The following is a 13733-nucleotide window of genomic DNA, read 5'->3' as shown; positions in this document are numbered from 1 at the left end:
GCCCTTCAATAATATGGTGGGTAAATATTAATACTACTGTCGCAATTACAGAAATGTCCAATCATATAGACGGTCAGATTAAATTTATACTACCTTCTAACTATAGGTAGTATGGACCACCGTAAAAGAGCTCAAAGAAAATACACACTTCAATTATTGGAAAGTCAAATTGCATCGAGATTAATCTCAACGAAGCCCTTAAAATATGTTTGAAGGGACAAGCATGAAAATCTTAATGGAGAAACGGCCTTGTTGCTGTCCTATTAAGAACATTAATAGCAGGATTAGTTATTTCTGTATATGACTATGGCTTTTAATCTAAAACTAATTAAGTTTGCCAGTTGAGTTCAATTATTGATTTCTGGAAACAAAGAATTAAACCCCCATGCTCACATCTAGAACATCAAATATAAATAATAGAGGAAGTACCTCACTCTCTTTTATCATCCCTTTATATAATCACTTTTTTCAAAATGATTTCACTTCAACTGAAAAAAAAGGTAGTGGCAATTCTGATTTCATAATACTGTTTTATTGATTTGCTTCAACACAAATTTCAATATGATTGGAAACTCAGATATCAAAACTATTTAATGAATATGTTCGACATTTGAAGAAATTATAAACTGTTTGCCTTGCCAGCTTTCTAGTTAATTAGTTAGACAACAGCATCCAAGATTTTTTTTAACTTATGGAGAGTTTCACTACTAATAATTTAACTGTACATACAAAAATGATAAGGATCTGTGAAGAAAAGTACTTATACATGTAAAACTGCATCCTAAACAAAAAAGCTATGATGAATAGTTGGTCCATAGTCCATATTGCAGATGTTTGCGCTGCAACACTGCTACGGATAAGTACTACAATAATCTAACTAGAGAGCTTCATATACAGCCAACTAGAGTGAATGAGAATTAATAGCAAGATACGTTATTATCATGGCCTAGAACGATTCCAGTAGGCTCTCCTGATGCAGTTAACATTCACCTACCTTGATCCCTTGGATAGTCCAAACATTCAGAATATTTTTTTTCTTACAGGAACTGACCTTGGCCACCCCAGAGCCCATTTATAATTCAGCACTATCTAAAATACACCCCCCCCCCCCCCAAAAAAAAAGATGAGAAGAAACAGCAAAGAATCGATCATATTTTAAAAGAACTCATATGCATCAGTTAGCGCAGGAAGTCAAACAAAACAAAACAGAACTCTTAGAAACAAGCTATTGAATGAGAAGTAAGACTATGCATAAATAATTTGAGGTCAAAGTCTGAAAAGACAAATTATTGCACAAGCATATCTAAGTCAATTGCATTCCCCAACTAGATTCAATACCAAATTTTAGAAAGTAAATGATTTGTGAAAGAGTTAATTGTAAGAATAATACCTAAGGGCTAAAAATTATGTCCAAGTCAGAATACAAGAAACAATTTTATTACCAGGCTGCAAATCTACTTCTTTATAATCCCATTTTGTTCACAGTTGCCTTTTGGTATCAAGGGCTGGCTAATCATAGTGAAAAATGTGCATCCTAGCTATATATGTACTCACTTGATATTGGTCAGAAAGTAAATGTGCCTATGAATGCCTTTGACAGATTTATAAGGTTGTATTAAATTAATTTTGCTCCAATTTTGCAAATACTCGCATCATGCTGATCAGTAAAATAAAAGTGCAAACAAATGTCTATATGTCTATACCAGATCCAAACTCAATAGCACTTTGAAATGTATGTGCCAAAAGTTTTCAATACAACAAAAGAAAAGAACAATGAGTAACTATAACAATATAACCATAATTTTCTGAAATAAATTTACTTTTGGGTCCACAACGGATGTGTTCCTCCCGATATATTTACCAATATACATACAATCTGTTGCGTAGGATGGCACCACTTGATGGTTTAACTCATAAGAGCAAGGGGGCCTAAAATTATTTCCCGGCTGGCAATTATACATATGAAGTGCCTTTTGACATAATTAAACTGGAATATTAGAATTTAATGGTATTAGGTGCTAACATGCTCACCATGCTATCAGGACCTAGACCCCCTTTGGTTGCTATCAGACCTACCCTCAAGTGACACTTGCCATGAGCTACACGATAAGTCAGCTCTACAGCTAACCCGTTTAAAAAAAGGCAAAACTAATTACTGCAGCTTCATTAAAACACTTCAAGAAGATATGGGATCTAATTGATTTACACAAAACCATGGTCCTATGATAGTCTACAAAGGAAAAATTACACTATAACCACTCACTTGCATTTTTTGTACCTGATTAGAGATTTGACGTTGACTTTTAAACTGTGAATAGTGACTTGCATTACTATAGCAATGCTTAAGATATGTGCATGTTATGATCGTAGGATCATAACGGGGATAAATATCTGGCGGGAGGATAGCGAAACAGCGTCAGCTGCTAGGGGAGGGATTAAACCATAGATTGGGGAGACTTAAAATATTGGGAGGAGGGGGAGACTTAGATTGATTCTTCTCTTGTTTGATTCCAATGATGTACGTCCTGCCCCTTTATATAGAGAGAAAATTACAATTCTAAACCGACTCTAAATCCTAACTTACCAAACTTATCTCCTATTGAATTGAAAACCAAATCAAACTTATCTTCTAACCGAATCAAATTCTACTCCTACCAACTATATCTCCTAATTATATGGCAAGTCTCGGTCTGCTACTTCTGTCGGCACCCCTTCCTTCCTGTTGCGGTGGCTATATTGTCGGCACCACATATTATATCCCCTCCCCCCCCCCCCCTCGACGAGCCGGGTTCGACGGCACAGTGCTTGACGCCGGGTTCGACGTTGTGGACATCCTTCATGCAGTTGAAGTAGCACAAGCCTTCGTTCAGGAGCCTATCGTAGAATTTGCAGCCAAAACTCACCACATGCGTGGGTGCAGTCTGCCCAGCTCTAGCTCTAGCACCGCAAGTCTGCCATAGGCCTTGATCAGGAACAGGAACCGATCGCTGTAGGAGAAGCTGCTCCAAGGGAGCATGGGGCACCTGAGCATGCGGATGTAGACCTCGATCGCATCGCGGTGCTAGTAGTTTTGTACGTAGGCTTGCATCATGGTGTTGCGCTAGAATGTGCCGAACGCGCACAACCTTGCTATGATTGTGTTCTCTAGCTGCCAAACCACGATGGATGGCACTGCCCGAAGATCACTCCCGTCATAGGTGACGAGTTGAGTGCTTGTCATTCTAGCCACTCCAGCCCATGTAACTCGGTGGCCCTCCATCTCGGTCGACGAAAGCCGCTTGACCGTGCGGTTGGTGACAGTAGTCGTGGACGATTGTTGCGCCTCTAGCATCGCCGGTTGTTCCGTGGCTGGTGCGACGGATACAGTCGTGTACTCGACACTGGATGCTGATAGGGATGGAAGCGATGGGTGAAACGTGATGCGGAGCGTGCGTCCACTCGCTAGCACCGCCTGTTCCCAATGCTCAAAGGCGCGTTCGCCCAATTGGTTGGCGCGTAGAGATTGCCCTAACTTTAGGTTGATCAACTCGGTGAAGCGAGTTCACGACGGTGTGCCTTCCTCTCATTTGATGTGCATGTACCGATGTTGAGCCTGATCGGTCAAGTGGAAAGATGCCCACCAAACCTTGTCCTCCTCTTTGGTGCGCACCCCCTAAAAGAACTACTCGCAATTGTTAAGGTACATCAGGGGGGCAGTCTTCCCATCATACTTGGAAAAGTCAAGATTATGGGAGAGGAAGATGATCAATGGCGCGGTCATCCAGCCTTGTCCTGCCAGTGTGGCTGCCAGGGTTAGCTGCCGATGTGCTTGTGGACGAGGACGAGTTATGTTGTGCCTCTAGACGTGTGATTGCAATGTGGTGCACCCGTTGTTGATTGTTGATTTTGCGTTGTTGATTGTTGATTTCGCGCAGCATGACTTTCATGGCATTGAGCTTCTGCAAGATGATATGCAAGGTGGCCTGGTCGGCTTAACTAGACATGGTAGGGGTCTCAAGAAGGTCTGATCCTGATACCATATGTTTTGATCCTAGGATCATAACAGAGAGAAACATCTATCACAAGAATAGTCAGATGACGTCAGTTACTAGGGGAGGAATTAAACTATAAATTGAAGAGACTTAGATTAATTCTTCTCTTGCTTGATTCCGATAATATATGACTACCTATTTATATAGAGAGAGAAAATTATAATCCTAAACCGACTCCAAATCCTAACTTATCAAACTTATCTCCTATTAAATTAAAAACCAAATCAAACTTATCTCCCAGCCAAATCAAATCCAACTCCTCCCAACTATATATCTCCTAAATATATGGAGAGTCTCGATATGTTGCTGCTGTCACCACCCCTTCCTTCCTGTTGCGGCATGCTATACTGCCGGCCCCACACAACAGTGCAGTCCACACAAGATAAAATTTAGGAAATATAAAACTAAGAGAAACTTCAATCTTCACAAAGTACAGCAGTAGCAAGCTAAATTTGTTAAACATAATAAAAAAGACACCACAACTTTACATCCAGTGATACCAAGGGTGGCTGATGTCTCGTAATTGCGTTTTACACTTAATACAGATTTCATAATGAAAATAACAAATGGCAATGCAGTACAAGATGTATGTAGGCTTAAGATTTCATTAGAACCAAGCCACTCAGCTAATTCTATCATTGCACTGCTAAATTATTGCTAGTATCTAAGAACTAAAACAGCACAAACCAAGCTACGCCTTTGAGCAAGTTTGACTTGATTACATTCTGATGTTGGGCTCCTTGCCTCTGGACAGTAACCACGATGTAATGCCTAGTCGAACTCCAAAGCACTGTCCTGCCAGATGAAGTGCATGAAAGATCAAGGAAATAGGGGTTGGTATTGAAGCCCCATGTTCTCAGGAAGTCCCATCATCAGATTGAGGTTCTGCACAGCCTGACCAGATGCTCCCTTCACAAGATTATCTATCTGCAGAGTTCAAGCAGAGTACAAACAGATTATGCATCTCTTAAATATGTGATATTATTTTGCTAAATGCTTCTCCAAGATAAGATGGACTGAAAGCACTTACAACAGAGATTATGATGGCCCTGCCAGGAATTCTATCCTCAAAGATATTCATGAAGCAGTAGTTTGATCCCACAACATGGCGCGTCTGAGGAACACTGTTACCATGTAACAGCTTGACAAATTCTTCACCCTGGAATGATACAAATAAAGAATGAACTATGATGCTAACAAGAGTAGATATTTCTCTACACTGCAAAATCATAAAACAGATTGATGAATTCACTTCGGTGGGTTTATGATCATGATTAAATTATCATAGTTTAGCCTACATGGTCAGATAAACAAACCTCATAAGTAGACTTGAGGTGTTGATACAAATCATTGACAGTCACTCCAGACGCCATTTCAACAAACATAGTAGATTGCATCCCACGTTTCTGTTCAACAACAACAGATACAATAACTGAATTTTACAAAAAGAGACTGTAGAGTGAGTTAGCAAATAAAAGGTTATGCATAATTAAGTGCTTACCATACATATCAGATTTGGAGTAAAGCTGATAGTAACTTTTGATTTAGCAGCATCCGAAAGTCCTTGTTCAATCTCAGGAACTGACATCGTTCATATCTCATTTGTCAGTGAGGTAAAATACTACCACCAACAGGACAGATATAAGCAAAAATTCTGTAACCAGTTTTATTGATTTACTTAAAGAAAGAAAGAAAAAAAGAGTCATTGAGAATAAGAATTACCATGCCGGTGGCTTTTTATTCCATAAGCATGGATACCTTCAGCTATTTCAGTGTAAAGATTTGCTTCCTTAGCCCCACGTCCTACAATGATGCATGTATTAGAGACCAGATCATTTATTTTTTATGGAAAATGAATTGGTTTTCTCAAATAAATACAAACCTGCACCACTAACACCAGATTTTGCATCAATGATAATGTTGTTCAATTTGATCAGTTTTGCCTGCCAAGCAAATAAAAGATACTTAGGAAAAATAAAGGTACTGATAAAACTGATAAATTGTCAACGAATTTTTGTCACATTTAGCTTCCGTGCTACAAAAACAAGAGCTTATGTGTGTACTCAATTTGATTCCTTGGCACAACCGAGGAGAATTTTGTATAAATTTGCAAATATAATCAGAGATAAGTGTCGGGCAACTAAAAACTTCTATTAAATGTCACCTTTATCAGAGGAACAAGAGGAAGTTGAATAGATGTGGGATAACATCCTGGATTTGCAACCAACCGTGCATTTCTTATGTCATCTCGAAGAACTTCGGTCAAACCATACACAGCCTCTTCCTAAAATAGAAAACAAAAAAATCACATAAAAAATAAATTAGCAGAAATATAACATAGTGGCACAGACAGAACCATCCAAAAACAAAAATACACGATGGAAGCCCAATTTAAACCTTAAATAGAATTTTATAAGAAAATGATGGCACATATCGTTAAGAATAATTGAAAGTACTCCAAGTGCCATGGTTAGAACGCAAGAACTAAGAGAGCAAAATTGCATAAGCAATGCTAGTTACCGGACAAGTCTGAAGAGGAAAGTAGTTAACAAACCTGCAGTTCTGGTGCCCTGTGAGAATGGCCATACCACTCAGCGTATTCATTGATGTCACGCAGTCTGAAGTCCTGTAAACAATAATTGTTCAACAACAACCAAGATCGTACTTAGATAAATCAAAAGTCAGCATAGAGTGTACCGCGGAGAGATCAACAATCTTCAATTGCCAGGGTAAACCTTTGATAATTTCCTGATAAAAAAATATAATTAGGTAGTGTAGTACAAAGTTTCAAAAAAAAATTATGCTCCCCAACACAACAGAGTCTATGATAGTACTATTCAGAAATAGATACGAAGAATTTCAGGTAAAGCAAGAGAACATGTGAAACAACCTGAGTTGTACCATGTGGCAAGCAACAAAAAACAGCATCAACATCTGAAAAATCTGCGTCTTTTATTGCAACCAGATTTGGCAGGTCCTGTGAATCAAAATAAAATTCACAAATCCCTGAGTTTTGACAAACATAACAAATATGTAATAATAAAAATAACTCTAGTATGAAGAAATGTAGTACTGCCCAGAGGTTCAGTGGATTCTTGATATAACTAGGCTAGGATCACGAAAGGAGGAAAAGAAGAAAAGTTCTTACCTGTGTTATTAAGTGAGGAAATACAGATCCAAACTGTTCACCAGCTTTTCTATCTGCAGTCATCAACTTTATATGAAACTGAGGATGGTTTGCCAGAAGACGAACAATCTGTTAATAAAAAGTGAATTAAACACATCAGCGAACAGAGGCAAATACAAAAATCTACATATAAAATTGGATCACAGTAACAGGATAACCTCGGCTCCAGTATAACCGCTGGCCCCTAGCACTGCAATGCGCACAGCATCCCCTGATTTAACTATTGGTGTCGAAGAAGCAACAGAAGCCCTCACACAGAGCGACGGGACTCCAACCTAAAATGGGGTACCTTTTTCATTAGCATTTCAAGAACAGCTGGGTAATCTTATTTGGAACAAAGCATGAAAATAAAATTCACCTTATGATTTGTCTTGAGCATGTAACCAGCACATGGCTTCAAATTAGATCCAAGGACTCCATTCTACACATCAGAAAAATATTCCAGTGCTTAAGATTGTCAAGTTCATGGAGACACATAATGTAGTTGCTTAAACTACGCCAAGCCCCAGCCGGAGTTCCGCCTCCGTCTCCCATGACCCATCCACTCCAAACTACGCCACCGGTCCTACCCAATGGCCGGAGCCGGTGGCTGAACCCCCAAGACGCTCCCCTATCCAATGCACTAATAATCGAAAGACTTGGGGAGAAGGAAGCGTAGCCAGTGACCTTGGGAGACAAGCCGGCGCGCGCCGCTGGAGCCGCACCGCCGAGCGCCGTCGAGCCCATCCCCCTTACGGCGCGTTGCGATTGCGAGGAGAGCGTGCGCCACCAACTGCCACAGGTCACACGATTACGCGCGTATAAATACCCTCGAGGGTTGGGCAAGGGGAGAGGTCCGCTCGGTCTTCCGTCCGACGCTGGCAGGTGGCGGCGGCGGCGGCGGCGGCGGGGGTTGGTGCTCGCGTCGCGTGAGCTCTGACTCTGGCCTCTGGGTCGTGGATTAGGTGGCGTGAAAGCTTCTTGCTGCTTCGGATTGGGGTTGGTGAGTACGACAATCGGGTCGGGTGCGGAGGGCACGGGCACAGGCACTGCTCTCGTTTTTGGCCCGCAGGCATACGGGCGGCGACTGGGAATGGGTGGGGACCCGCGCCGCGGGGCGGCCAGTCCCAGGGCCCAAAGCGGGCCCGACGGGTGGGCTACAGAACGGGCGCGGGGGAAATTACAAACTACGGAGCATTAATTGTGGGTAAGCTGGCTAGATATTTGCTCGGTGCTTAGACATTTTAGAAATTTCTTTATGGACCGAATTTAATGAGTTAGGAGGGTGGAAATACATGTGTAATCGAATCAGATATGGGTGGATATTGTTAAGTCTATATTTTATCTTCTATTTTTATTGAAATTGAAGCCGGACATAAATAGTATCGGATATAGATACAGATGCGAATAGTCTCGGTTATAAATATGAATCAATACGAATAGAATATATGATGAGTCAGATACAAACAATGTTGGTCATAAATGTTTTTAGATATTGAGTAAATACAACAATCATATATATCATATATGTTATGATTTTTTACCATTCCACGTATCCAAAACTCAATAATATTATAGGTCCAACAAGCAAATCTGCAATATATTCTCATAAGAGTTATGTTAGGGTGAAATAGAAGAAGTTATAAGTGTCCAATATGCTGGTGGAATGTTCTAATAATTATTTGAATATATTAATAATTTTAAATAAAAAAAGTATCAACTACAAACTAGTAGATATCATCGAGAGCTATAATTTTCATATAAAAATCATCTTCATCCGACTCTGTATGAAAAAGTTACAAGCTCCGGATGTAGTTGTCGGATAATTTTTAGATATATTTGATTTTATTATTAGATATCCGATATCCGACGGATACCAGGCTCCTGTATCCGAATAGAATATCCGATACAATTATCTAAGATCTGATCTGATATCTAATTAGCATTTAAAACAGTTTGAGCAATCGGACGGTGGAAAAAATCCGATCCGTTTTTATTCCTAGGTGGAAAGATAATATAAGGCACCAGAAAGAACTCTATCCAAGAGCAGCATGTTCGGCATCTATCGGGTGTGTTTGGTTGTCCAAATCTCCCCTAGCCTGATTCGATGGATGCGTACTATCTCAGAGAGAAGCATATTTGATTGTCCACATTTACTGTTCTAGCCTAACCTGGTGTATATAGAAATAAACGGCCTCATCCTTGGTCGAGGAGCTTCACTCCGCAGTCTGGTCTAGTGGATATATTCACTCATACATACAAATTCATTTGTTAGTGTTACAAAATTATCTTTGTACGAGTAACCCACCACAATCATAAAATCAAATTTAGTCATCAAATAGAAACTCAACTTAGCCTATCAAAACAGATATAACTAATAAAATATTTTCCTTTTCAATAAATATAATTTTACTTAATTTACTTATATAATACAGTTTTACGAAACCTTGCGAACTAAACACACCAAAAAAATCCTAAAAAAGAGAAAGAACTATAAGGAAGCCGAGACGCCTGTAACGAGCACCATGCGTGGCCGATGGCTTGCCCTGCCAAAATACGACGGGAACGGTGGCATGGCCACGTAGAAGGTGCTAGGCGCTATTCGGCCGACAGCAAGCAAATTTGCATGTAGCAATAATATACTTGTTATTACAAGTGATTATTATCACTAGTAGCTAAGAAAGGAAAATACGTATGGAAAAGAATGAATAGGGGTAATGCTACGGTGACCTCAGCTGCCGCGGTGTTTCTTGAAGAGACGGCACACGCACCTCCAGTTTGGTCCCGGGACATTTCTGTCGCATCCTAATTTCAAATTTTATAAATTTCTAAAAAAATTCAAAATAGATTATAGATTAAGTAATAGAATAGGAAAAATACTATTTTCTAAATTCAAATTCAAATTTGAATAAGACTATAGTTGTTTCAATGCATTCATGCTGAATAATAGGCATCCAGGGTTTTATTTTGAGTTATTGAATTTCTATGGATTTTTTGAATTTTATTTGGGCTGATTTTTTGAGTTTATTTGAATTCATTTGAGTTAAATTTAAATTCAAAAAATATAAAATGTTTTCATGAGTTCAAAATATTTTATTTGGCTTCTAAATATTTTTTAAAAGCTTGGTGGAATTTTCCTAGAATTTTTTATTTGAGTTTTAATTTGCTTTCCTTCTCTTCTAAGAAATTCCAAAACAAAATAAAATCTAAAATCTAATCTAGCCTAGCCCAACCGGCCAGCCCGTCTCCTACTCTCTCTCTTTTTCCTACTCGGCCTACATCCATTTCCTTAGGCCCAGCCCACCGGCCTCTCCCTCCCCTCCCCTCTCCCCCGCTTGGGCCCATCTACCCCGGTCCATTTCCGCGCCATAGCCTAGCCACGTGTCCTGGCCCTCTCCCACGCCGTCATCGTTCCCATAGACTCTCTCGCCACCGAGTCTGAGTCCGCCGTGTTACCGCCCTTCTTGGCGTGCGTGGCACGGTTTCCTCGAGGCTGCCGCTTGTATATAGCAACCTGACGCGCCCTTCGTTTCGGTTTGACCACAGTCCATCGCCCTTATGCTCCGTTTCATTGAGTCACCTAAACCCTAGCCGCTTCACTGTCCGCCATTGCCGCAACTCGTTGGAGCTCGTCGATCCGTCACCCCAAGCCACGAAGGCTACCTTCGAAGAGACCCCCAGGAAAAACTCTGCTCGTGTCCGTGGAACATGTCGCCACCTCCAATTCCTCCGTCTGGCCACCGAAGACCACACCTCAACGATAACCTGAAGTCATCGCCACCGTTTATCATCGCCAGCCTCGATCACCAACTCTCTAAACCCGATGTTGCAAGAGGTGACATCCTCATCTACTCCTAATGTTATTCTGCCGCTCTTCGTCACTCCTCGAGCTTTTCTGTGCAATCTTGGCCGCACTCCGGCTATGTCCTGCCATGTCCAGCTACCACAGACTGCCTCATTGGTCCCCTACCCTCGCTGACACCTCGAACAGCTTCTCCATGCTTCTGTGACCCTGTGTCGCTGCTCACCGTCACCATCCACTAGCCGGAACCCGAGATCCGCTGTCCTCCAGCGAGTCCCCCGTTGTCCCGAGCTTCCTCTGCCGTCCAGACTCACACCGCCGGCCAAGTCTAAGCGGAGTAAATTCCATCCGTCTGATCCAAAATCAATGGCTAAGATTAGATAAAAAAAACCCTTTCATCCACCAATTCTATGTTGCCATGTGTCCACATGAATCCAGTTAGCCCAGACTTGCCACATCATCCTTCCATGTCAGCATCTTCGCTGATGTGTCAGTCTAGTCACCTTGCCACATCAGCCAATCTGCCCAGTCATCATGCCCAGTCAATAAATCCTAATTTCCAGTACAAAAATTATTCTCAAAATTCTAGGAAATTAGGGAAATTTGCAGAATAGTCCCTAGAACTTTATAACATCATATTTTTTTGTTTTAGCTAAGATTTGAATGATTCTTGTGCTTAATTTTTTCTAAAAACAAGATCTATCCAACCATGCTAGTTTTAGATATCAATTCTCACATCCCTAAAGTGGTTATTACTTATTAACATCTAGATCCCTATAACATGAAGATATTATTTTGATTAGTAAATTTATGGTTCTCACAATGACATATAGGCCCCGATCAAATGTACATGTCATTGTATCACAAACATAGGTTTATGATATTAAAACAATATATTAGTTTGTAGATCATATATGTTACTACTTCAGTCAATGTTTTCTATCATTTCATGTGAATCCTTAGTTCCTATCGCTTAATCTTTCCTTGAAAGAAGTCTAGTCAATTCCGTTCTCTTTGCCTAGCTCAACCAAGATCTCAATCTATCATTCTATTTCTATTATTTTTTGTAATTTGGAGTTTATTTGGTGTTTATTTGATGTCGCTTTTGTTTGTCGATAGAGTTCGCGATTAGTCGATGATGCTTCGGATATGTTCGAGGACTTCAAAACCAAGGTGTCGGCAACACTGAGCAGCATTGAGTAAAAGGAAATTGTACTTCTTGATCATCTTAAACCTATATTTTTAAATATTTTGTTTTACAAATTGCATACAATGTCTGTTAATATGATGTGTAGACACCTATGTTAGGGTTTACCTAGATATTTCCTTATCATTCCTTGAAGTCTAAGTGGTTTATGGTTAGGTGTCTATCATGAGTAGAAGTGCTTATCCATGCTATCGCAAATGTTGGGAAGTGTCTTATTCTTGATTAATGAATATATGCAACTATGATAATGAACTTGAGGTAGCAACATGGAACCTAAGGCTTTGAGCAAATGGGCGTTTATGGTTTGTCATAGTTATATTGTTGGTTTAATGTTTGCTCAAGTAACCTAAGTAAGGACCAGTTCGTGGAGCAACAACCCAAGAAGTTTCGTACAAACACGAGACCGATATGGGTAGGCTTAGCTGATTAATTAAAGTTTTCCCAGTACTGTGTGGGCCAATTAGAGGCACTGTATACTGAAGGTTGCGTACCTTATGAACATCAAGGCATAAGAGGGGGCTTTTGGGTTAAAAGGGAATTCCGTAAACTCTGGCAGTGAAACCTGAAGTGATGGTAACACATATTGAGAGGATTCTGTGTAAAGGCTTCGTAGTGACGTCCTAGTAACACACCATAGATGATGTGTATAGTGCTTGGCCGATACTGTAATATGGAGACTTTAGTCACCTTCTTGCAGGTGGTTGAATCACAACTCGTGGGAAAGTTGTACAACCTCTGCAGAGTGTAAAATCAGATATATCAGCTGTGCTTATAGTCATAAGAGACTTGGATCCTCACATGATTAGTTGGTTATGGTTTTGGATACGGTTTGGTTATGGTTTGGTGATACTGGTGGTACAAGGTGGATGGGGTTTACAGGATAGTGAACCTTAGGTGTTGATTTATAGTTGAATTAATTGGGTTACTTTTACTTAATAATTGCTTAATATTTTTGAGTCTAAATATCTTTTCTTTAATCGCATTTATGCAAATGAACCTTTATTTTAGCTTGTCATTATTATAAGTCTGCATATCATTATTTTCTTGTACGCTTGCTGAGTGTGTCATGTGCTCAAACATGCTATTTTTTCTATGACATGCGACATGTGTGACGCTGCTCAGTGAGTGAAGGTGATCAAGATGATCAAGACGAGGTTGTGACGTTCTAGGTGTGTGTCTCCGGATCGGTTGGCTACGGTGTTGTTAGGTACTAGTGCTTTTATTTCACTGCAGATATCTACAAAGAAGACATTATATGTCAATTGTTATAAGAGTTAAACGTTTATTCTATAAAAGTATTGCTTTTGTTACTTCACCTGTGACACCCTTATGCATGTTAAATATCTTAGGCACACATAAGCCGCATATAATTTTATCCGTTAAAATCGGGTGTGACAACTTCTCAAGGGAAGCACCATGATTGACCATGTTGCTAGTGTCGCCGTTATCATCTCTAGGGCTGTTGTTGCCCGAGTTGCTGCTGGGCGGGTCCTCTTCATCATTGTTGCTACTGTCGAGACCGGTTCA

General features: G+C 40.2%; 1 protein-coding gene across 1 annotated transcript; it reads right to left on the bottom strand.

The window, feature by feature from the left end:
* Positions 1-4472: 4472 nt before the first annotated feature.
* Positions 4473-8196, bottom strand: LOC133915847 (probable N-acetyl-gamma-glutamyl-phosphate reductase, chloroplastic). Its single transcript, XM_062359202.1, has 14 exons — positions 7885-8196; positions 7577-7639; positions 7377-7493; positions 7180-7287; positions 6922-7008; positions 6729-6779; positions 6586-6657; positions 6196-6315; positions 5914-5974; positions 5754-5834; positions 5533-5612; positions 5348-5437; positions 5062-5190; positions 4473-4958 (listed from the first exon to the last, which is right to left on the bottom strand). The coding sequence occupies exons 1-14, from the start codon at positions 7942-7944 to the stop codon at positions 4851-4853; spliced, it is 1227 nt and encodes a 408-aa protein (XP_062215186.1). The 5' UTR covers positions 7945-8196; the 3' UTR covers positions 4473-4850.
* Positions 8197-13733: the final 5537 nt, after the last annotated feature.

Source organism: Phragmites australis, chromosome 4 (assembly GCF_958298935.1).
Source record: "Phragmites australis chromosome 4, lpPhrAust1.1, whole genome shotgun sequence".
NCBI lineage: Eukaryota > Viridiplantae > Streptophyta > Magnoliopsida > Poales > Poaceae > Phragmites > Phragmites australis.
The sequence above is the reverse complement of the archived record's forward strand: the minus strand, read 5'-3'. Positions and strand labels throughout refer to the sequence as shown.